This window comes from Myotis daubentonii, chromosome X, assembly GCF_963259705.1.
Source record: "Myotis daubentonii chromosome X, mMyoDau2.1, whole genome shotgun sequence".
In the NCBI taxonomy this organism is placed as follows: domain Eukaryota; kingdom Metazoa; phylum Chordata; class Mammalia; order Chiroptera; family Vespertilionidae; genus Myotis; species Myotis daubentonii.
This window is the reverse complement of record NC_081861.1, coordinates 103,380,809-103,407,027: the sequence shown is the minus strand read 5'-3', so window position 1 is coordinate 103,407,027 and position 26,219 is coordinate 103,380,809. Positions and strand designations below refer to the sequence as shown.

At 38.8% G+C, this 26,219-nt stretch overlaps 1 protein-coding gene across 2 annotated transcripts in view; it reads right to left on the bottom strand.

The window, feature by feature from the left end:
- Positions 1 to 250: 250 nt before the first annotated feature.
- Positions 251 to 26,219, bottom strand: part of GPR174 (G protein-coupled receptor 174) — a 55,586-nt gene continuing 29,617 nt past the window's right edge. For both annotated transcript variants that reach the window (XM_059679343.1, XM_059679342.1), the window contains exon 3: positions 251 to 2,603. In XM_059679343.1, the coding sequence (XP_059535326.1) occupies positions 1,111 to 2,112 (1,002 nt within the window). In that variant the 5' untranslated portion in view covers positions 2,113 to 2,603 and the 3' untranslated portion in view covers positions 251 to 1,110. The remainder of the gene's footprint in view (positions 2,604 to 26,219) is intronic.

Here is a 26,219-nt window from a genome sequence, read left to right as displayed (position 1 = left end):
TGGTGAAGTGTTAAGAGGTGTACCCAAATCTACTTCATCTTCTTGTTCTGGCCTAAGCTTAGTGATTAATTAGTACCCTACTTCTTCCATAGGCTCAGAAAATATAGTAACCTATCAGAGGTACCTCAACATCACTCTGGAAGCATAGTGGACACTCTCTTACTAGGCAGGTTTATTAATCTCCAGATGTTCTTTGTAAATAGTTATAAAAATATCTGTAATTACCACCTATCTTGCTGTCTCCTGAACTTTGGCAAGCTATCTTCCCTGAGTAGATGCAATATGGAAGCTTATATAGTAATAGAAAGTTATTTTATTTGAATGTTTCTTGCCCTTACTTTTAACATACCAAAGACCCAAGTTCAGATTTTCATTCTATGAACAGGTGTGACAGATGATGTTTCATATTGACACCAAAATGAAGGGAATAGCTATTTGAGTCTTCAAATGCTAGAGTGTAATCATACACAGGAGATAGAAATGATCCAATGTTTATAGCACTTTATTTTCACAGAATAATATATGGACCATCATACTTAATATATAACCAAAATACAATATTGGAATATAAACTGAAATTACCAGTATAAATATAGGGTATCCCATAAATGTATACATTCACTGTGAATAATTATAAAGGCAGTGTTTATTAAAATGCATTTCATTTTAAAGACAAATCAGCTGTTAAAGTATATATACATTTTTGGGACATCCTGTAGATAACTACACTGACTCTAAGTACTCAGTGTCCAAACTAAGTGCTTATGATGACACCAAGGTAATCACCTCTTTGTGTTTGAGGTTCATAGATAAACCTGCTGACTCTAATTGAGAGAATATGTGTATAAGTTGTCACTGAAATTTTATAGTTCAATTCTTAAAGACTTAGTGACAAATTACTACATGGACATGTCAACATTAATGATGGTAGAGTATAATGCTCTAAATAGGTTCTGTTATAAAGATATGAATTTCTTATAAAGGTAAGACAGAGTATAACTAAAAAGTTCTTAGTGCCTCTGCTGATTACTTCCCAGTAGCTTGGAGTATTAGAAATGTATTCTGATATTCTGAATATATAATTATATATTCATTTCAGGTCACATTCATTTAGCATAATTCAGTTGTCAGGGTAGAAGTAGTATGTTGGCTCACAGAGGATTTCACATGGAGTTGGATGCTATCTTGCAAATCTTGTCTTGAAAGCCGTCTTCTGAACTCATTAGTGGTGAAGTAATATATGATTGGGTCAAGGCAAGAATTCAGACTAGCAAGACACAAGGCAACAGAATGAAATATCAGAATCACCCTTCTGGCTAAGCAGCTTTGAATTTCATTGGACTTGACCAAGAAATCTAAAGGAAAACTGAAGTGATAAGGTGCAAAGCAAATTAAAAACACTCCTGCACAGGTTAGAATCATCTTCAAGGCTTTCTTTTTTTCTCCAAGGTCTTGGGCCACAGGATATTTATCTTGCAGTGATAAAACAGCCTTCCAGGTGCAATATAGGACAATCAGAAGAGGAGTAACAAACCCAATCAACTCGCCAATGGTCACCATGGCAACAGACTGGGCCAGACTGACATCCCTGGTAGGAAGATCTACAAAGCATTTGGTTCTGTTGCCTGGGGTGTCATCACTTATTCTCAGGAGAGGAAAGAGCAGACAGGCAAGGCAGATGATCAGCCATCCAGCAATGCTTATGTATAGGTCATATTTCTGTTTGCAGTCATGGAAGCGAAAGGGGTACATGAGAAACCAAAATCGTCGCACACTGATGCAGACCAAAAAATAGATGCTTGCATACATGTTGACATACTTCAGGTAGAAACAGAACATGCAGAGACCATGCCCAAATGGCCAGTCATGATTCAAGTAATAAAAGATCCTCAGTGGCAGGGAGAGAACTTGTAGTAAGTCAGCAATGGCTAAGTTTATCATGAATATCACTGCTCGTTTGGTTTCTTTCATATAGCCATAAAATATCCACAAGGCTAATATGTTTCCTATGAGACCTGGCACAAGAATGACAGTGTATGTCACTGCATAGATAAAGTATCGAAAATCTGTATTGTATCCATCTGGCCCATCACATGTGTTATTAGCAGGCATTTTTCTTCTCAGAGAAAGTTTATTTGCCAAATGGTAGCTCAAAACCTAAATTTACAATCAACTACTGCTCTTTCTTAAAGATTAACCATCAATGGGTTAAAGAGACTGACAATAAAATAACCTCCTCCTTACTGTAAAGGTATGAACCTCTACACATGATTTTCAAAGAACTATCTGCATGTTTGCTTTGGATTTGTCTACAGTAATAACATGGAAGTCTAAGTGTGAAAGCACAGATAACAAGCTGTTATAATTTTCCCCTTTTGTTTACTCTGTTATAAGGCCTTCTGGGACATCACAACAGCTGATTATTTCCCATTTCAATCATTAATATTTCATGTAGCAGTTCTTCTAATTCCCATATGATGATAGCCGTCACTTTACAGGTGTTTGTCAGGTTTTCTTTTTATGGCTCACATAGAAGAAAGGTTTGCTTTAGTACTCAGTGGGTATGCAACTCTTCAGAGATGATCAATGTGGATAAGGCAGAGCTGCAAGTGAAGAAAAAAATATTATTGTCTTGCACTTTTTGCAAACAAAAAGAAAGAAAAGGAAAACAAAGCCCATGTGTAGAAAAATCTGTTTGAGTAGGAAGTTCTGATGTGAGTGAGGGTGATAGTCCACTGTTTCGATAAGCACATCAAAGTATAACTAGAAGAATTCTCAGAGGCAATCTAGCCCTTTGCTATTCAAAATGTGATCCTGAACCAGCATTTCTTGAGAGCTTGTTAGAAATATAAAAGACTCTCCTGTCCCTCCCCCCATACCTGCTGAGTCATGATCTACAGTTTAACAATAACTACAGGTCATTCTTTTATGTAATAGCATTTGAGAGGCTCTAATTTAGACCTTTGCTTCACAAACCTCACCAATCATCAGACTCATTTGAGGACATTTTTAAAAATACAGCTTTCCATAGCTTTCTTGGTGTCTCCTTCAGAGATTCTGAGTCAATATGCAGGGCCCAAAATTCAACATTTTAAAAAATCTCCCCCATATAGATTTAAATACAGCCAACCCAGCATTTGTCCTTGAGCCATTATTTAGGGGCCACTGAAATAAATAAAAATATATTAAAAAACAAAAACAAAACCAAAACAAAACACTTTGTATTGGCAGCTCCTGGTGCCTAAAACACTTTAGCCAAATTATTTTCTTGTTTTACTCTCTTACTTCCTTTAGATATTTACCCAATTTGCATCTTTCCTTGATCTTCCTACTTAAAAAACTGTAGCTCTCTTCCAGCATTCTTCATAACCTTTTAGTAATATTTATTTTATCTATTATAAATCATAAGTAACATATTCTATGTTTTGACTTATTCATCTTATTTATATTTATTTTTCCCTGTAAAATTTTAAGTGTATAAGCACAGGGATTCTTGCATGTTTTGTTTACTTACTGTATACCAGAACCAAGGAATGTCCAAGATAAAGTAAGTGCTCAGTATTTGTTAAATGAAATAATTTCAGTGAGTACAAATTATTTGGCTACAAAAATCAGCATAACAAACAAAAATCATCATATCTCAAAACTGCAAGCCAGATTCTGCTCTAGACTTCCTTATTGCTATTAAGTTAACCACAATTTTCCAGATCCTGTCAAAGTCTCAAGACCTCAACTCTTTGTCACTTATTCTCCACTTCCAAATAAGTTCCAGTGGAGGCGATAACATACTACTAGTATATGGAGGAAAATGTATGTTTAGGAGTCAGAATAACCTGTGTTAAATTCTTGCTGTTTTAATCAATAGCTGCGTGACCCTGGGTATATCACTAAATCTCTCTGATCCTTAATTTTCTCATTGGTAAAATGAAATTTATCATAGTATCTAACTTTTAGTCAATTTGAGAATTAATTGAGCTGCTTATGCAATTCATTTAGCATAGTGTACATAATAAGTGCTCAATAAACATTAGTTATTATACTTATTGTTACTATTTTCTGTAACTTTTATTTCTCATGATAATTTCACTTTTTAAAGTTTCATTGTTTAGCCCTGGCTGGAGGGCTTAGTTGGTTGGAGCATCTTCCAGAGGTCAGGGCACATGCCTATGTGATGTGTTTGATCCTGAGTTGGTATGTGTATAGGATCAATTCTCTCTCTCTCTCTCTCTCTCTCTCTCTCTCTCTCTCTCCCTCCCTCCCTGTATCTCTAAAATCAAAATCAATCACCATATTCTTGATCCTTGGGTGAGAATTAAACATTTTTCATTGTTTATACTCTAGTTCAGGCCCTTATTACTTAATTTGTCTCCCTACCCCATCTTTTTCTACTTCACTCTACGTAATGCTGTTAGATATAATATTTTTCTAAGACAAACTCTTTAAAAAACATTAATGGCTCCTTATTGTCCAACAAATCACAAAGTACATAATCTGGCATTCAGTGGCTTCCTTAAATACAGTGTCATCTACTACTCCCCTAACATGCCCAGCACTCCAGCCAAACTGAGTGGCTTAGTGTTTAAATTAACTTTTTCCCACCACAAACAGAATTTGCTCATTCTACTGCCTCAGAGTGGAGCCTGGAATAGCCTATATAATAAAAGCCCAGTGATCATAAGGGCAAAACGACCAGAACGACCCTTTAATCAGTCACTAGGAAGTGCACTGACCACCTCTTGGTCCCTTTCCCTGGCCAACAGGCTCCCATCACCTGGGGACCCAGGGTTGGGTGGCAGGGGATGCAGGTGGTGCCAGGCCAAGGCCCCTGCCCTTCCGGTCACCCCACGCACAGACAGCAAACTGTGGCAGGGGTGGGGCCGGCGAGCAAGCAGGAATGGCTGACCTCTCGGTTCCTCCCCCGGCCAGCAGGCTCCCACTGCCTGATAGTGTATGGGGAACCAGGGTTGGTGGTGGCGGGGGTGGGACTGGTGAGCGGGAAGAATGGCCGACCTCTTGGTCTCTCCCCCAAGCCTTCAGGCTCTGATTGCCCGATGGTGAACAGGGAACTGGAGTGGGTGGCAGGGGATTCAGGTGGTGGCAGGCCAAGGCCCCTGCCCCACCTGTCACCCCACACACACAGGGTGACCCGCAGTGGGGGCTTTGGTATCACAAGTAGGCGACCTCTCAGTCCCTTCCCCCCAGTCATCAGGCTCCCATCGCCTAATGCAAACTGAGAACCCAGGTGGGTGGCAGTGGGGGGTGGGGAAGCTGCTGGCAGCTGGGGAAGATGGCCCTGATAGCAGGCTAGGACTAGGAACTGAACCTGTGCAGGATTTCTTGCGCCAGACCTCTAGTATACATATATGTGGGGAAGCACAGGACTTGGTTAGATGTCTATAAGGTGGATTCTCCAAAATATTGGTGGCCTTTAGGGAGACTTGCCGAAAGCAGCAGCCCCTACCTTGACTTTTCCAAACAAGTCTGATCCCCTGGTGTTTTGCTAGAATCTCTGTTTGGTCTTTTAGACTCGACCTTGTAGAAGCATATGCTTTCTCAAGTATACTTACCCTGCTGATTGTATCTAGAGGTTAATTTCAATTCAAGTTGTTGTGACAATAAAAGCCTAAGAAGGCAGGCAAACATGGTTTTTTGCTCCTAAAGCAAAACAGCCCCTTAGCCCTCTCTTTCACAGAAACATGTGTCAGAGTAATCTATTCATCTCTCACTCAGGGTCTGCTGGTCAGCCCCGGCACCTGGTGCCCTGTGTGAGGAAGCCAGGAATGCAATGAAACGCGGTGGAACCCTCAAAAATGAAGAGGAAGAAAATGAAAGCAACTGCACAGTAAGTCATTGGAATCCATTTGGGATTCTCAAGTTTGAGGGAATTCTTTCTCAGCTAAGATTTCATAATGGGACAACAGTTGTCCACAGAACAGCAGCAATATATCAGTGCTGAAACAGTTATTAAAAGTAGGTGGTGCCTCTGTTACAGAAGAACTGAAAAGCTTATTAAAATTGTTATAATTTATAATCCTTGGTTTCCTGATGCTGGAACGCTAGACCTTAATCTCTGGGAACAAGTGGGCAGGAATCTAAAGAGAAATCAGGCCCAGGGAAACGAGTGCCCTCATCATCATTAACTATGTGGGCTCTTGTTCGAGCTGCATTATGCCCACTTCATATTGAAAATCAAAAGCCTACAGAGCAACAGGAGGATTTACTACCACCCCCTCCTCCTGAAGCAGAGCCTGTGGAGCCTGTAATACCTAAAGCCCGCCTCTGGAGGAAATATTTCCTGATCCTCTGCCTCCAGTGTGGGACGGCTCATCAACTAGATCCTCAGTTATGGGGTCCTGTGTCAGGCAAGCCATGTTAGAAGGAGAGCTTTTAGCTTGCCCAGTTATTCAAGATCAACAAGGTAATAGAGTTTATGAGTCTCTCTCCTTTAATACCTTTAAAAAAATAAGGACAAGTGTTAGAGAAAATGGAGCTAACAGTCCATTTACAAAAGGACTCCTTAATTCCTTGTCTGAAAATTATCACATGACTCTTTGGGACTGGCAGATTTTGGCCAAAACAACTCTGGATGCCAGTCAATATCTATTATGGAGAGCAGAATATGATAAAATCTGTGAACAACAGGCTGTTTATGGGTGTTCACTAGCCACCACACCCGGGAGCCCTCTGGGCTGCATTCTAGCTGTAAGTCCTGGGTCACTATAAGACATCTTCTGAAAGATCCAAAGAAAGGACTCTGATTTATTAAGTCTTGTCTGTGGGTTGTGCACACCTATAAATACTGTATGTAGGGTGTCTCTGTTAACTGTTGTTTTGTGTCTTTGTTGTTTGGTTTAATTTGTTTGGAGATGCGACATACTTCACTTTGCTAGAGGCCCCAGCTACTTGTGGCAGGTTGAACACGTGGCAGGGATCATAGGAACTTCCCAGCAGCTGCCAAGAACTCTTAATCTTGGGGTCCTTCCTGCTCTCTCTCTCTCAAGACATTAGCCACTAGAAACTCTTAGCTAGTAGAAGTTCTAATCTGTCTGTAATGTAATTTGGTTATTGATTAATATTCTTTACTTGCTCTCTTAGCTTTAGGGGATTTAGTTTGCACTTCGCCATTTTATAAATATAGGGAATCCTCTGTCTCTACTATTTAGACTTTATGCCACTCAGAACCCATTTACTGTACTGGGTTAGTGTGAAATAAGATTCTAAGGCTAATGTCCCAGTCCACCCTTTTGTGAGTACTCATTCATTTACTATGTTTGTTTGTTTTTTCTATTTTTAAGATCTCTCCTTATATACAGGATTTCATATCATTCGTCTACTCAAAAAGAGAAAAATATTGGAAACAATTATTTAAACTCCCCAAGTATTTATCCTAAAGGGCTGGAGCTACATAAGTGCCCTTGAATAGGTTGCACAAGCGGCATCAGTGGGTTGGGGTGGGGGAGCACTCTCCTTGTAAAGGAAAAAAATAGTACTTTTACACTAAAGCCATTAGAGGCCTGGGAGTTGCTACAGTCCTGGGAACAAACCCCAGGACCTGATATCTCCCCATACACACCCACCCTTTCTCCAGCCTCCTAAGAGCTGTCAAGGTCATGTTATGTAAGTATATTTCCCATTAGAAAAATAAGCCTATTTCTAAAAGTAAAGGAGGAAAAAAGTTTTTCCTGTATTTGCCTAAGAAGCAAAGATTATATATACACTGAGTATCCAGATTATGACCATCTGAAGTTTGTAGGCAAATTAGCTATACCTTCACACTGAAGTTGCTAGAGGGCCAGACCATTATAAATAGGGAAGCAGGTTGTTTACCATGACAGTAGAAGTGAAGATATGGGTAAACAATGTGATTTAACAGCCTTTGAACGTGGGATATATTTGAACGTGAGTGGCCAGATTATTATGACCACCCCATCGGTACTTCATTGGGCCACTTTTTGCCTCCAATACTGCTGCAATTATTCTTGGCATTGACTCCACGAGATGTTGAAAGGTGATGCGAGGAATCTGACACCATGCCTGATGAAGAGAACTGTCCAGATCTGTGAGATTTGATGGTTGTGGAACCAGCTGCCTAATGGCTCTTTTAACTTCATCCCACAAATGCTCAATTGGATTGAGATCTGGTGATTGTGGGGGCCACCTAAGCAAGGTAAGGTCTCCCTCATGTTCTTGAAACCACTCCTGCACAATATGAGCACCGTGGCATGGCACATTGTCTTGTTGAAAGAAGCCATCTCCATTGGGATACTCCATCAACATGATAGGATAAACTTATCAGCAACGATACTTAGGTATGTTGTGCTATTCAGATGTTGTTCCACACGAATTAAAGGGCCGAAATCATTCCAGGAAAACATTCCCCAAACCATAACACTGCCCCCCCCAGCTTGAAGGGTTGTACTCATGCATGTGGGGTGCATGCTTTCATGCTGTTTCTGCCAAATTCTCACTCTGCCATCTGCATGATGCAACTGGAAACATGGTTCATTGGACTACATGACTTTTTTCCAATGTTTGACTGTTCAATTCTTGGGTTCCTGTGTGAATTGGAGACATTTTATCTTGGTAACTGCAGACAGCAAAGGTGTTCGAACAGGCCTTCGGCTTCCATATCCCATACGATGCAGTGCACGGCTAATTTTCCTACAAACGTCAGGTGGTCATAATAATCTGGCCACTTAGTGTGTGTGTGTGTATATATAGAATATTCCAGGCTCACAGAAATGACCCTCCTCGCATATAGGTGTTGGTTCAGCCCATTCCATGCCTCCACTCCTCCTACCAGTCTCAGTGTGCCTTCTTCTTTACTTCTCTAGTTGTAGGACTTCCATTCAGTCAGCTTTCAGGTAGTTCTGAATGATGGTTGTTCTGTATTTCAGTTGTAATTTTAATATGGTTGTGGGAAGCAGCAAGTACAAGCATTTACCTATACAGTGGGGCCTTGACTTACGAGTGTCCCGACTAACGAGTTTTTCGAGATACGAGCTGTCTCTCGGCCGATTTTTTGCTTTGAGTTGTGAGCTAAAATTTGGGTTACGAGCCAGCTTCAGATACCCCACCGCTAGTTGGTGCAGCGAACGTCACAGTGAACGCCACAACATCAGCCCAGCATCACTCGTTCACTTTAAGCGGTTAGCTCTTAGTTGAACCATCAGTGTTGTGCTCGCATTTGTGCTTGCAGTTATTTTGGAAAACTTCATTTTTTTGTGTGTCTGGAACAGATTAATGGCATTTCAATTCATTGTAATGGTGAAAATTGATTTGATATACGAGTAATTTGAGTTACGAGCTCCGTCACAGAACTAATTAAGCTCTTAAGTCAAGGCTCCACTGTATAGGTATGCTGCCATCTTGGTTCCCTTAAGTGAATTTAAAGTCAGGAGTACCCTCCTGAAGTCTGTACTTTTTCTGTTGGTCATTCCCTATTGGCCATATTTCAATGTATTTTCATTTAGTACGCCGTGGCATGTAACCTTGAAATGCTCCCGACTACATCATTTCACTTAAGACTCCTCTGTCTTCCTCCTGGGAGACCTGATGATGCTTTCTCTCTGTTTACATAACATTTTCTAGTAGAAAAATTTGCTTGGGATGTTTGGTAAGACTTTCAAGCATAAAAAAAAACAGTCAGTTGCACTATGATGAATATAAATACTCATTTATCTAAGAGTGATAAAGATAAGCATGAAGGTGGCATTTTTTTAGAGCATACCCTATTTTTTGAGATTTTTCTTTTTCAGAAAATAATCCATATTATAACAGACACTGGAAGAGTTTTCATTTTTGAATGAGATATTCATTTGAAGAAACACTCCAGGCTCCTTGAGAATTTTTCTTGCTTAAATATCCTATTCTTTCTTAATTTTACTAAATTCCTTGGGAAGATGAAAAAATAAGAGAATGAAAATAAAACTGAGGGCCTGAATTTAGCCTGAAATTTAGCAATCTACAGGTCAGACACTATTTCATTTGGAGTTCCCATAGGAAACTATAATTTTTATTTATGAATATTTAGTTATCCAAACCTGAAGCTTCATTAAATTTTACTTTTTATATAATTCCAAAATATTACAATTTCAGCAATTTTATGTTTGCTTGACTATCCAGGTAAAACTTGTTTCAAATGAAGATCAGGTATAGCGTTCTGTGTTATTTTACTGAGATATTCTCTGAGGAAAATGTTATTATCTATGAAGATGTTAGAATTTCCCCCATCAAAATGTGTTTCTGTATTTTAATAAAGGAAAATGAATTATTTAAATTTCTATATCATAAAATGACCTAATTTCTGATGGTAGTCTGTTAGTGGCAAGTAGACGCTATATTTTTGGATATGGAGCCCTGCTGAGAAACCATGGCTCATAGGCAGCTACTTTCTCAAAAAACTTTATTTTACAGTTATGGTCAGGTAAACACTTTAGTAAGCCAAGTAAAATTAGACTTAGTGCTGCAAGAGACTGAAATTATGGGCAACTTAACAAGGTGTGTAAATGTGTGTGGGAGGTACCATTATGATACATGAGTATTCACAAATATTGGACAGGAGAGAGAACAATTTATTCCTGATTCTGATCAGTATACATAGTAAATCTTAAAACTTATTTTTCATTTTTGAAATTTTTCAGTCAATTAGCTTACAGTATTTCTAATAAACCTACCCAGCATCTGCATCAAGGTAAAGAGATGACTACAAAATAGTAATAAAATACTTTAGAAAGTCTTTGCCTGGTTGAACCGTCTAAGAAATTCACTAGTTCTGATCCACTAAATGCTCTATAAGATTTTTTTTTTTTTACTGTAAAGAGCGGGGGTGTTCTATCCGGACACCACATCCAATCAGGCTCCCAACCTCTGTTACCTTTGACACCTTCTATGATTCCCCCATAGACCAACTTCATGAAGGGAGAAAATACCTATGTGGTCAGACAATGCAGTTATTGTGAGAGGTGTCATTGTTCCAGGAAATTCTTTCACTTAGCTGAGTCTAAATGTTTCTGCTGAGATCTGAAGCACATTTCCTTTTCAGCAGTTAGTGCATCTTGTTCCTCTTATCTGAGTGGTACACATTTAATTACTTGGAGACACCAAGATAGTCACATTCAACCTCATATCACAAGTGAATAATTCTCAGTCATGCTGTCTTTCTTCAGATATCCTTGTTTGTAAAGATTTCATATCCTGGAGACCAGGGCACACCAATGGGTATTGGGTAACTCCAGAGGCTATTGAAATCTGTACTGATAATTAACAAGTACTTTAGTAACTATTCACTTCCTTACTCCTACCACTTATTAAAAAAAAAAAAACAGTAGTAAGTTTGTTCTTTCCTATCTCCCATCTCTCAGTGTCTTGATCTTATCCACATGATTTATAGGTTTATATTTTTCTTCTTTCCCTTTTTCTTATGCAGGGTGATGTTAAAATTAATATTGCCAGATGGACTGAATCTTAATTACCAAAGGGTGGAGCCAAGGTGTCTACATTTTAACAGCCTTCCTTGAGAACCAAATCAGAAAACATTCAAATCTGAGAGTCTTCCTTGAATTGTAAAGGGCAACTGATATCAATTCAGTCATTTTGTTAAGCTTCATAGCCAAACTAGATTCTGACAGGCATTCCAAGTGTTTTCCTATCTCCATTGTTTGTGTTCTTGATTTTCCTTCTGTTTATAATGTCCTACCCCATTTTTACCTATTGAAATTCTGTTTATCCTTCAATGCCACTATAAAAAAATACTGTCATTAGCTATATATTAATGAGGGAAAGGCAGAAAAGTAGGGTCAAACGTTGAACATATTCATCTAGGAAGCAGAGACCTGTTTGCTTCACCAGAAAGCCATAGCTTCACACTCTGCCCAGGGAACATCCAGTCCATTCCATGCAGATCACTAGGGGAAGGAATAGGGCAAAGGAGGAGGCAAACATATGCATGATAAAGTCAAAATGGCACATGGAGATGCTTGACCAAAGAGGTTTATCAGTTTAACCTGGGAAAAAGATAATTGGTGAGGGCAGTGGTTCTCAACCTTGGCTGCACATAGAATCACCTGGGAATCTTTTTAAAAGGTCCCCATCAGAAGCCCATGAAATTTTGGGAAGCTGATTGGCTATTATGAGAAAGTTTCTGGGAGACAAAAGATGGGGGTGTAGGTAAATGCCTGTACTCACTGCCTCCCACACAACCACATAAAAATCACAACTAAAATACAGAACAACTATCATCCAGAACCACTGGAAAGCTAGCTGAGTGGAAGTCACCTAGAGAAGTAAAGAAGAAAGCACACTGAGACTAATAGGAGTTGTGGAGGCATTGAATGGGCTGGGATGGTACCCATGTATGCCGCTTTTTTAATCAGGAGGAAGATTGTCTCTGTGGAGTCTTTCCATGAGGAGCAAGGGGTCCCAGCCCCACACCAGACCCCCAGCCCAGGGCCCCAGAGCTTGGAAAAGAAGCCCCGGCTGTAAAGAACTGGCAATAAGAACTGCCAGCTATAAAAGCCCATGTGGATTGGGGCCCAGTGACACAGAGGCTGCTGGAGACCCCGCTTGTCCTCTTAAAAGGCCAGCAACATGAACTGAACTTACAAGGTCCTGTTTCCTCTGAGCTTCAGCACTAGGGCAAGGCTCTGGGGAACACAAACACATACGAGGAGGAACTGTTTTGTCTGGCATGGGGCAGGAACTCAGGGACAGCTTTCTCCCAGGCAGAGGTGCTCACAGGAATCATTGTTCCTATGCTGGGACCTCCCTGGTCTCAGGGCTGACTGGCAGCCATTTCTGTTTGCTCCACTTTGGTGATTCCCTAAGACCCCACCTCATCCAATTTATAACTCCTCTCAAGCTGTGTGCAGTGGTTTTTTCACATGAATGGCCTATCCTTGCTCAGGCTAAAATCTCTCAAACAAGCTGCAGCTGGGTCAGGAAGCCCCAAATATTAATAAAACACCCAAGACCCTGCACCAGCACCAGCCTGCCTTGCTTCATAGCTGGACCTCATCTGGGCACTTCCAAACCCCATACAAAGAGGAGAAATCTGCATATCTCTCTGTAGCTCCCTCTAGATGCCTCAGGCAGTTGTTGACTTTGCACCTCCCTGGAGACCCAAGAGCCAATGTACCCAGTGGTCAGTGTCAGACCATACCAGATTACAACTCTATATATCCAAAAGCGACATACTCAAAGGGTAGACTCAGTGACCACCAAAGCCCCACTGAAGCAAATTGTGCTCCACAGGGGTGTCTCCTGCACAACAGCTCTCCCACTGTAGTCACAGCTGGTCCTCACAGCCAATTGGCCTGGAGGTCAATTTCACCCAGTGACACCAACAGCTATCAAGGCTCAACTACAACAAAAATGTGCTCACAGCCCACAAAGGGGTACACCTAGTTCAGGTGACTGGGAGGCTGAGCCACTTGGCCCTATAAAGCACCTAATACACAAGGCCACTCTACAAACTCAAGGAGACATAGCAGCTCTACCCAATACATAGAAACAAACACAAGGAAGCAGCCAAAATGTGTAGACAAAGAAACATCACAAAGAAAAGAAATGGACGAAAGCAAACTACTAGATATAGAGTTAAAAAAAGATGGTTATAAAGTTACTCAAGAATCTTCTAGAAACCTCCAAAAAAATGGAAAAGGGCCAGTCAGAAATTATGCATACACTGACTGAAATAAAGAATAATATACAAGGATTCTGAGTAGAAGATTCTGAGACTCATATCAACAATTTGAAATATGAGGAAGCAAAAACCACCCAACCAGAAGAGCAAAAAGAAAAAAGAATCCAAAAATATGAAGAAAGTGTAAGGAACCTCTGGGACCACCTCAAGAATACCAACATTCATATTATGGGGGTGCTAGAAGAAGAGAGAGTGCAATATATTGAAAACCTATTTGAAGAAATGACAGAAAACTTCCCCCTAACTGGCGAAAGAAATAGATCTACAAGTCCAGGATGCATGGAGGGTCCCAAACAAGAGGAACCCAAAAAGGACCACATCAAGACACATCATAATTAAAATGCCAAGGGCTAAAGAGAAAGAGAGAATCTTAAAAGCAGCAAGAGAAAAACAGTTATTAGTTACCGACAAAGGAATGCCCAAACGACTGTCAGCTGATTTCTCAACAGAAACAATGCAGGCCAGAAGGGAATGACAAGACATATTCAAAGTTCAAACCTATTAATGATATATATAAAATTAATTGCACACACACACAAACAAATATTCAAAATGATGAATAGTAAGGACCTACAATCAAGATTACTCTACCCAGCAAAGCTATCCTTTAAAGTAGAAGGTCAGATAAAGGGCTTCACAGACAAAAAAAGCTAAAGGAGTTCATCACCACCAAACCAGCATTATATGAAATGTTGAAGGGTATCTATACTAATAAAAGAGAAAAATGGTAATTGGCGTACGACGATACCCTTTTCATTGGCTAATCAGGGCTATATGCAAATTAACTGCCAACTAAGATTGGCAGTTAACTGCCAACTAAGATTGGCAGTTAACTGCCAACAAAATGGTGGTTAATTTGCATATGTAGGCACAATGCAGGGAGGCGAAAGGGAAAGCAGGAAGAAGCCCCCTGCCACTGACAGTGATCGGAAACCCAGGGGGGAGCTAAGAGCTGGGGGGCAGGGCAAAGGCAGCCCTGGGGCCGCTTTTGCCCTGCCCCCCAGCCATGATCAGAGAATCAGGTGCCTTTGCCGCCCTGGCCAGTGATAGCAGGAAGTAGGGGTGGAGCCAGCGATGGGAGCTGGGCACGGTTGAAGCTGGCAGTCTCAGGAGCTAGGGGTCCCTTGACTGGGCCTAAAGCGAAGCCCACGATCGCGGGGCTGCTGCAGCTGTAGGTCCCCACTGCCCGGGCCGGACGCCTCAGCCAGAGGCTTCCTGCAGGGGCAGGGGCATAGCCCGCACGATCGCGGCACCCCCCGCTGCCACTGCAGGTCCCCGCTGCCCGGGCCGGACGCCTAGGCCAGAGGTGTCAGGCCTGGGCAAGGGGCCGATCCTGCGATTGGAGGGTGATGGGGGTCAACGCCTGAGGGCTTCCCTGTATGTGAGAGGGGGCAGGCTAGGCTGAGGGACACTCCCCCCCACACACACCCAGTGCACAAATTTCGTGCCCCGGGCCCCTAGTTCTTTAATAAGAAGAAGAAAAGAAAAAGATAAAAATATGAACAACAAAATGGCAACAAATACATGCCTATGAACAATTGAATCTAAAAATAAAAATAAATGAATAAGAAATCTAATGAAAAGAATGAACTGGTGAATAAAATAGAATCAGAGCCCTGGCCAGTTTTGCTCAGTGGATAGAGAGTCAACCTTCAGACTGCAGGGTCCCAGGTTCAATTCCATTCAAGGACACCTGTGTGAGTTGTGGGCTCAATCCCCAATGGGGGGTGTGCAGGAGGCAGCCGATCAGTGATTCTCTCTTATCATTGATGTTTCTATCTCTCTCTCCCTCTCCCGTCCTCTCTGAAATAAATAAAAATATGTATTACAAATAAATAGAATCAGAGGCATGGAAATGGGACAGACTAATGATTCTCAGAGGGAAAGGGGTGGGGGGGGAAGGGATTAAACAATGATCTTATATGTATATATGCATTACCTATGGACACAGACAATAGGGTAGTGAAGTCCTGGGGTGGGGCAGGAACCAGATGGAGGGGGGATATGGGGGGAAAAAGAGGGACATCTGTAATAATCTCAACAATAAAGATTAAAAAAGAAGAAAAGGAAAAGAAAAAGCTTCTGGTTCCTCCCAAGCCTGAGATACATAATTCTATGTATCAAAGATGCTTTCTCTCTCTTGTTTGTGACCCACACTTGCCTGTGCATTTGCACCTTCTCTCTCCATAGACATGTGGCCTTTGTAGCCAGGTTGCCGAAGGCTCCAGGCAGGAGCCTCTGTACAGCAGCAAAGCCATGGATTGCAGCTGGGAAAACAAGTAAAGCTAGCTAGATGTTGAACTGGTACTAAAGGTTATTTCACAGAATCACTTGACATTGACTTTATTTCTGTTCCTTATTTTTCTACGGTGAGACAGATAGAGATGGGACTTTTTTTTTTTTTGCATCACAAATAAAAATTACCACCAGACCTCATCCAAGTGGGTATTTGGAAATACTTTTCCTCAAGAACCCCACCTCCACTGGCAACATAACCAATACAATTTAATAAAAAAAAATATGTAAATTAAAGAATAAAAGTAACAATATGGGGAAAGAAATAAAATTATCATTTTTATGAATAATATGATTGCATAGCTAAAAATTAAAAAGAATGAAGAAAAACATTACTACAATTAACAAGAAAATTTAATATGGTGGCTGTAAACAAAATAAACAAAGTGACATAACTTTCCTGTGTACTAGTATTAAATAATTTAAGTATAATTGAATCAACCATATATACTAGTATCAAATATAAGGTACTTAGAAAAAAATGAGCAATAAATATGAGATCTACATAAAACATTACTACAATTAACAAGAAAATTTAATATGGTGGCTGTAAACAAAATAAACAAAGATATAACTTTCCTGTGTACTAGTATTAAATAATTTAAGTATAATTGAATCAACCATATATACTAGTATCAAATATAAGGTACTTAGAAAAAAAATGAGCAATAAATATGAGATCTACATAAAGAAACTACAAACTTCCTGAAAGCCATAAAGCATATTTCAATAAATTAGAAGTCATGTACTGCTTTTGGATAAGAATAAAAATATACAGATTTGGAATCTTTCCAAACAATTTTAACTTGTAATATAAATTTAATCAAAACTCTAAAGAGATCTTATCTTAATATGAAAAAATAACTATAATGTTCATAAACAGATCAGAAATCAAAGAATTTCAGGAAAATTTACATAAAGAAATTAGTTTACATAAAGAGATATGGGATAAAGAAAACATGGAAGATAGAGAGAACCTACTGTTGCCAGACAGGAGTGGGATTGTGGGGCTGGGTGAAATAGGTGAAGGGACTAAGAAGTACTAATTGGTAGTTACAAAATAGTCTTGAGGGTGTGGAGGACTGCATGGGGAGTATAGTCAATAATATTGTAATAACTATGTAGAGTGCCAGGTGGGTACTTGAAATACCAAAGAATCACTGTGTAAAGTACATGATTGTCTGGCCACTATATTGTACATCTCAAACTAATACAAAATAGTGTTGAATGTATAATGTGATTGAAAAATAACATTTCATTTCTTTAAGAAATAAAGAATCTAAATTGATATGTTTCTATTAGTTGATCATTTGTTCAAGATAAGAGGTTGATCTGTCCTTCCCTCATATTTCCCATAGTAATTTATGTTAGAAAAAATACATCCCACAAAATTTTGAGCTTCTTACCATCTAAGACTGTGTTTTATGTTTTGCAGACTTTTATAATCTTCCACCTCTAAAATGCCCAGCTGCTTTACATGTAGTAGGAACTCAAGTAGGTTCAAGTGTTTTGAACATCTAGAGCAAAGCTCAATTTAATGGAAAGATCCCTTTTTGTCTCACACATGCTATGTTCTTTTGTAAACACTTTTAATAGAGCTCAATTTTGTTGGCTATTGTTTAACTTATGATTCATAGTGGATCTCAAGTTTTTATTTATACATAGTTAAAATGTTAGAGAGAGTAGCAGATCCTTTTTGATAGCACACACTTTAGAATTGCATGTAGCCAAATATCAGTGTCTCCATTGTTTACCACTCTGAGTATGTGTATCTGAACTTTTCATCTAAAACACAAGTAACCATATTACAAAGATCCGTTTTATACATTAAATTTTAAGTACTTTCACTTTGTAGATTTGATGAGAATATCATAAGTTATATCACAGAAGGAAAACGTCACATAGTATTTCCTGCTCTCAGTGCTGACATAGCTGTGGGAATTTTCCTCAGTTTTTCTGAATGTTCACCTTGTGTCTCATAAGAGACATGAGCATTTGGAAAATAAAAGGGGTTTTTAGGGATGTTATAAACTTCCAAGATTACATAAAATAAACTAAAGTCTAAGATGAACAGATCATTCTGGCCCTTTTCACAGTTTTGAAGTCCTTTCCTTGCATTTATTTTTCTTTGAGAGTATATCTTATCTACTGTTTCATATGATTAATAAGTTGCGAAAATGGAAATCTAAACCAACCTTATAGACTCTGATAAAAATGGCAAGAGTGGATTGGAAAATTAAGCCAACCTCTGGGGCCTCACCTCAGTGTTCTTGATTTTTGGTGTAGGTAGCTACTTAATGTGGTATATATGTCAAAGTTTGCCCAAAAGCTCTTCTTTAAGAAAAAGAAATATTCTACCTGCCATAGTTACTTATGTTTTACTCATATTTTAGGGCCATTTTCTCCACATTATATTACCCAAAATCTATAACATTTTGTTTTAAAGAACAAAAGGGTAATGTGGAAACCTCTCAGTAGACTCTTCAAAAACTACATAAATAACCCTGATGGAAAATAATTGAAAATTTAAGATTTTAAACATTAAAATGCAAGTTGTAAAAAGGAATTGTTTAATACTTAGTGATTTCCATAAAACTACTCATGGTAATTACTTTCAAAATGCCCATAGAACATTTTATATCCTAAGAGCAAAGCAATTAGTCTAAAATTGGGAATCTCATTCTTAGATTTTAAATAACAGATAACAGATTCTGTCCTTAGATCAGGATTTGATACAGGCATGGTACAAGACACTGAACACTGCTATGCCAGGTAATTGAATATAATCCCCTCTAGTGACAGTTTTGTTTTTACTGGACCTGTCTTGTTTTCTGGTTCTTGCTGCATTGCTTATCTGGTACTCCAACCAAGCAGGATTCTGGTTGGTTACTTCTCAATTTTCTACCGTTTTTTTTCTGTGCTTAAGAAAGTAATTTGATAAATTAGGCAGAGTTTACTTTGTCTCTCACTTAAAAATATAAACCTCCCAAGTCCTTGAGTCACTGCTCAAGGAGTGACCACATGTCAGAAACCATTACTGTGGTCCTATACTTCTAATTCCAGCATTTCAGCCCTCCTGACTAGTAGAAGCAAATTGAGTCTTCTGAAAACTCTTGACTATGAGGGGTATCTTACTGGTTACTGACACTGAAGTCTCATCCAAAAAAGAAGATGACTGCCCTGGCTGTGTGGCTCAATTGGATGGAGCATTGTCCCATGCACAAAAGATTGTGGATTTGATTCCCAGTCAGTTCACATGCCTAGGTTGTGGGTTCTATCCCTGGTTGGGGCATGTATGGGAAGCTACTAATCAATGTTTCTCACATCAATGTTTCTCTCCCTCTCTAAAAAAAATAAAAAAAAAATAATGAAGTTGGCTGGATGGATTTATTGACTAATATTCCACCAGTGATGGAAACTCTATGACAGGTACATGCCTCCTGGCTAAGATGGAAGCAGATAAGGTGGCACATAATTTTAAATACACTCCCCTTCCTTTGTAAATGACCATATTTGAGAAAAGAATTATAATTGTAAAGTGTTAGAGACGTAGGTATCTGTTTCTCTGCATCTGTCTCCAAAAGGAGCATTACAGGAATGAAACAGGGGGAGTCCTAGACTACCCTCAAAGACTCTAGTGCCAAATCTACTGTACTCATGATACAGAACCCAGGCCAAAATCTGGAATAAGGATGTCCTAGGTATGAAACATCAAATTATATTGTAGGTTCTCATCAGAACTGTTGTCACATTTCTATAAGATGACATCAAATATACTGATTGAAAAAGGTGGTGAAAATTGAGTCTGATGAAACTCTCATAAGACACTCTCTCTTCTTCCCATACCAGCATTTTAGGTACTTGATTCTCAAAGACCTGGAAATTTTACTCTCCTGTAACAGAGTTGAAATATCCTGAAGGAACATAGACCCATTCTCAAGTCAAACCTGGTATCATGTAAATCTCTAGAGCTTGGTGCATAGCCAATATTTGACTGGAATTTTGCATACTTGTGTTCACTGCATAAGGTTCTGTTACTAAATAAAGTAATTTTCCAGTGAGTGACATTATTTGCAATATTTAGTTCATTTTTTATTACTTTATTTCACTGAAGTGAATAGTAATACAATTCAATATTAGAATATAATAAAGGAGGACTGGACATGCCAATGTTGTGTGATTTTGTTCTTTGAGTTTAAGAGAAGAATATATATAGAGGGGAAAAATGGTGGTTGAACAGGCATACATGTCATGCTGGGGCGGTGGTGAAGGATTAAAGAAAAAGTAGACAAAGAGAATATAGCTGGGGCTCGGTGGATCTCCTGTGCCTGGATGAGGCCACAGGGAAGGGTCCAGACAGCAAGCGAAGGCTTTATTTTATAGTCAGAGAAAAAACAAGGTAGTGGTGAACATAGTTACAATGTTATTGGGAGTTTCACTTGTTTTGGCAGAACTTGTTGCATCTCCCACAGCCCATTAGCTACCTAGGAAGGATCTGGGGGGTGGGGCATAAGGTCAAGCTTAATTATGCTAAGAGGGCTCTGCCCCTAAGCTGGGACTTCTTTGTGGCTCTGCCACAGGTCAATCCAAGGCTTAATTCTAGAGCTGCTCCCTATAGCTAAGTATCTACAAATTCAAAAAGATTGAAATTATATCAAGCATCTTCTCAGACCACAATGGAAATGAAATTGGACAGAAGCTACAATTAAAAAAGCTCAAAAATAAGCGAATACATGGAGGCTCAATAGAATGCTATTAAACAATGAATGGCTTACCAAGGAGCTCAAAGAAGAAATAAAAAGCATTCTGGAAAAAAATGAAAATTAATACACAACAAACTAAAACCTTTGAGACACACAGTGAAAGCAGTCCTGAGAGGCAAGTTCATAGCACTACTGCCCTACCTCAAAAAACAAACAAGAAAAACTGGTAATAACTTATCCAACACTACAACTTAAAAAATTAGATAGAAAACATCAAGAAAAGCCCAGAACAAGTAGAAAGAAGAAAACGATAAAAATCTGAGTGGAAATAAATTACATAGAGATCAAAAACAATACAAAAGATCAATAAAACCAAGATCTGATTCTTTGAATGGAAAAACAAGATCGGTGGTCCTCTAGCCAGGCTCATGGGGAAACAAAATAAACAAAATCAGAAGTGAGGTCACAACTGACCCCACAGAATTACAAAGGATTGTAATAAAATATTATGAATGACTCTATTCCAACAAACTTGACAACCTAGACAAAATGGGCATATTCCTACAAAAATAACAACCTTCCAAAACTCAATCAGGAAGAATCAGAAAAACTGTTTAGGCTGACAACTGCTGATGAAATTGAATCATTAATAATAATAATAATAATATAAAAACTTCCAGCAAACAAAGCCACAGTCTAGACAGATTCACAGGGGAGTTCTATCAAATATTCAAAGAATAACTAATACCTCTACTCCTCAAACAATTCCCAAAAAATTCAAGAGAAAGAAACACTTCCAAACTCTTTCTATGAGATCAGCATCACTCTAATTCCAAAATCAGTTAAGGACACGACAAGGAAAGAAAACTACACACCAATATACCTGGTAAACATAGACTCTATAATCTCAACAAAATTTTAGCAAACAGGATCCAGCTGTACATTAAAAAGATCATGCATCAGGCCCTAACCTGTTTGGCTCAGTGGATAGAGCGTCAGCCTACGGACTGAAGGGTCCCAGGTTCAATTCCGGTCAAAGGCATGTACCTTGGTTGCGGGTATATCCAAGTGGAGGGTGTGCAGGAGGCAGCTGGTTGATGTTTCTCTCTCGTCTATGTTTCTAACTGTCTATCCCTCTCCCTTCCTCTCTAAAAAATCAATAAAATATATTTTTTAAAAAAAGATCATGCATCAGGACAAAGTAGAATTTATTCCGGAATGCAAGGCTGGTACAATATTCACAAATCAATAAATGTGATACAGCACATAAAAATTATGCAAGACAAAAATCACATGATCATATCAACCAATACAAAACAACATACTTTTTTGATAAAAACTCTCAGCAAAGTGGGATGAGAAGGAACATACCTCAGTATATTAAAGGCCATTTTTTGATTGGGTCATTTGTCTTCCTTTTGTTAAGTTGCATGATTTCCCTGTAAATGTTGGATATTAAACCTTTATCAGAGATATCATTGACAAATATGTTCTCCTATGCAGTGGGTTTTCTTGGGCAACGCATCTAAATAGATATTTTTCGGCCGAAACTGGTTTGGCTTAGTGGATAGAGCATCAGCCTGTGGACTCAAGGGTCCCAGGTTCAATTCCAGTCAAGGGCATGTACCTTGGTTGCGGGCACATCCCCAGTAGGAGATGTGCAGGAGGCAGCTGATCGATGTTTCTCTCTCATCGATGTTTCTAACTCTCTATCTCTCTCTCCCTTCCTCTCTGTAAAAAATCAATAAAATATATTTTAAAAAATTTCTTAAAAAAATAAAAAAATAAATTTCTTAAATAGATATTTTTCAAAAGAAGACATAAGGAAGGCCAAGAGACATACGAAAACATGCTCAAAGTCACTAATCATCCGAGAGATGCAAATCAAAATGACAATGAGGTACCATCTCACACCTGTCAGAATAGCTGTCATCAACAAATCAACAAATGACAAATTATGAGGAGGATGTGGAGAAAAAGGAACACTTGTGCACTGCTGGTGGGAATGCAGACTGATGCAGCCACTGTGGAGAACAGTATGCAGTTTCCTCAAAAAACTAAAAATGGAACTTCCATTTTACGAAGTGATCCCACTTCTAGGAATATATCCCAAAAAAACAGAAACACCAATCGGAAAGGATATATGCACCCCTATGTTCATAACAGCACAATTTACAATAGCTAAGATTTGGAATCAGCTTAATTGCCCATCAGCAGATGAGTGGATTAAAAAACTTTGGCACATCTATGCAATGGAATACTATGCCGCAGTAAAAAGGAAGGAACTCCTACCATTTGCAACAGCATGGAAGGAGTTGGAGAGCATTATGCTAAGTGAAATAAGTCAGTCAGAGAAAGATAAATATCACATGATCTCACTCATTTATAGACTATAATGAACAACATAAACCGATGAACAAAAACAGATCTAGAGACAGAGAAGCATCAATTAGATGTTCAAACCTCAGAGGGAAGGTAGGGGAGGGTGGGGGTAAGGGGGAGAGATCAACCAAAGGATTGTAAGCATGCATTTAAGCATAAGAGATGGATGCAGACAACTGGGAGTGAGGGTGAGGGCAAGACTGGGGTGATGAGGGGACAATGGGGGGAAAAAGACACATTTGTAATACCTTAATCAATAAAAAATTAAAAAAGAAAAATATATATATTAAAGGCCATATATGACAAAACTATAGCCAACATCATACTCAATGGGCAAATACTAAAAACATTTCCCTAAGAACAGGAACAAGACAGGGATGCCCTCTTTCACCACTACTAGTATTGTCAACATGGTTCTGGATGTCTTGGCAACAGTGAACAGATAAAAAGAAATAAAAGGCATCCAATTTGGAAAGGAGGAAGTAAAACTCTCATTATTGGCAGATTATATGATACAGTACATAGAAAACCCTAAAGAATCTACAAAAAAAAAATACTACTAGACTTAATAAATGAATACAGAAATGTAGTAGGATACAAAATTAATATTGAGAAATCCATAGCATTTTTATACACCAATAGTGAACTCTCAGAAGGATAAACTAAAAAAAAAACAATCATTTACCTTTGCAACAACAAAAAATTATGATACTTAGGAATAAACTTGACCAAGGAGGTAAAAGACCTGTACTCAGAAGACAACAGTACATTGAAAAAAGAGATAGAGGAAGGTATTAAAAGGTGGAAAAATATACTATGTTCATGGATTGGTAAAATCAACATCATTAAAATGTCCATGCTACCCAAAGCAATCTATAGATTCAATGAAATCTCTATTAAAATACCAATGGATGCCGAAACCGGTTTGGCTCAGTGGATAGAGTGTCGGCCTGCGGACTGAAAGGTCCCAGGTTAGATTCCGGTCAAGGGCATGTACCTGGGTTGTGGGCACACCCCCAGTAGGAGATGTGCAGGAGGCAGCTGATCAATGTTTCTCTCTCATCGATGTTTCTAGCTCTCTATCTCTCTCCCTTCCTCTCTGTAAAAAATCAATAAAAATATATTTTAAAAAAAAATACCAATTGCATATTTAATAGACCTAGAACAAACACTCCAAAATTTATATGAGACTAAAAAAAGAACCCAAATAGCTGCAGCAATCTTGAGTAGGAAGAACAAAGTTGGGGAAATCACAATAACAGATATCAAGTTATATTACAAAGCCACTGTACTCAAAACAACCTGGTACTGGCACATGAATAGGCATATATATCAATGAAACAGAATAGAGAACCCAGAAATCGGCCAAAGCCACTACACTCAATTAATATTTGACAAAGGAGGCAGGGGTATACATTGGGGCAGAGCCAGTCTCTTCAATAAATGGTGTTCCGAAAATTAGACTAGTACATGCAAAATAATGAAACTTGACCACAAATTTACAGCATATACAAGAATAAACTCAAAATGGATAAAAGATTTAAATGTAAGAAGTGAAACCATAGAAGTCCTAGAGAAAACTATAGGTACCAAAATCTCAAACATATTGGCAATATGTTTACCAATACATCTCCTAGCACAATGGAAACAAAGGAGAAAATAAACAAATGGAACTACATCAAAATAAAAAGCTTCTGTACTGCAAAATAAATCATCATTAAAATAACAAGAGAGCCCACTACATGGGAGAACATATTCGCCAACGATACATCTGATAAGCGGTTAATCTCAAAATATATAAGGAACTCATACAACTTAACATAAGGAAGACAAAAAAAATCCAATTTTAAAATTGGCAAAGGACATAAATACACACTTCTCCAAAATGGATATATAGAAAGCCAAGAAGCATATGAAAAAATATGCTCAAAGTCACTTCACTAATCATCTGAGAGATACATAACAAAACTGCAATGAGATATCACCTCACACCTATCAGAATGGCTATCATCAACAAATCAACTAATGACAAGTGTTGGCCAGGTTGTAGAGAAAAGGAACCCCAGTTCACTGCTGGTAGGAATTCAGACTGGTACAGCCACTGTGGAAAACAATATGAAGTTTCCTCAAAAAATTAATAATGGAATTTCCATTCAACCCAGTGATCCCACGTCTATGAATAGCTTCCAAGAAACCAGAAACACCAATCAGAAATAATATATGCACCCCTATGTTCATAGCCACACAATTCACAATAGCTAAGATTTGGAAACAGCCTAAAAATGCCCATCAGCAGATGAGTGTATAAAAAAAAAAACCTATGGTACATTTACATAATGGAATAATACATGGCAATAAAAAAAGAAAGACCTCTTACCATTTGCAACAGCATGAATGGACCTGGAGAGTATTATGGTGAGCAAATAAGCCAATCAGAAAAAGATAAGTATCACATGATCGCACTCATACCCTGAATCTAATGAACCAAATAAACTGATGATCAAAAATAGACCAAGAGTCATTGAAGCATGAACATACTGTTGAACCTCAGAGGGAAGGCTCTGGAGGGTGAGTGGGAAGAGATTAACTAATGAACTTGTGTGATTATATGCATGACCTATGCACAGACAATGGGGTGGTGAGGGCCTGGGGAATGGAGAGGGGGACCAGAGCAGGCTGGAAGAAGTTATTGGCAGAAAAGAGAGAAAGTATGTAATATTCTCAACATTAAAGAATTAAGTAAAATAAAATAAAATAAAATAAAATAAAATAAAATAAAATAAAATAAAATGGTAAATAAGAAAGCACCAGTCAAGAGATTTAAAGGAAATGAGAGATTATGGGTCTGGCAGGTTTTGAAAGATAAGAAGCTTAATCTGACCTGGGTGCCAATTAAATACTCCTTTTGTCAATTTCAATAATAATCCTATCTAATAAAATAGAAACATGGTAATTGGCGTACGACCGCTACCCTTCCCATTGGCTAATCAGCGAGATATGCAAATTAACTGCCAGCCAAGATGGCGGCCAGCAGCCAGGTAGCTTAAACTGAACATGAGGCTTCCTTGCTTCAGTGACGGAGGACTGCAATGTTCCCTGCCTGCCTTGCTGGCCTCTGAGCTTGCAGTTTAAAAAAC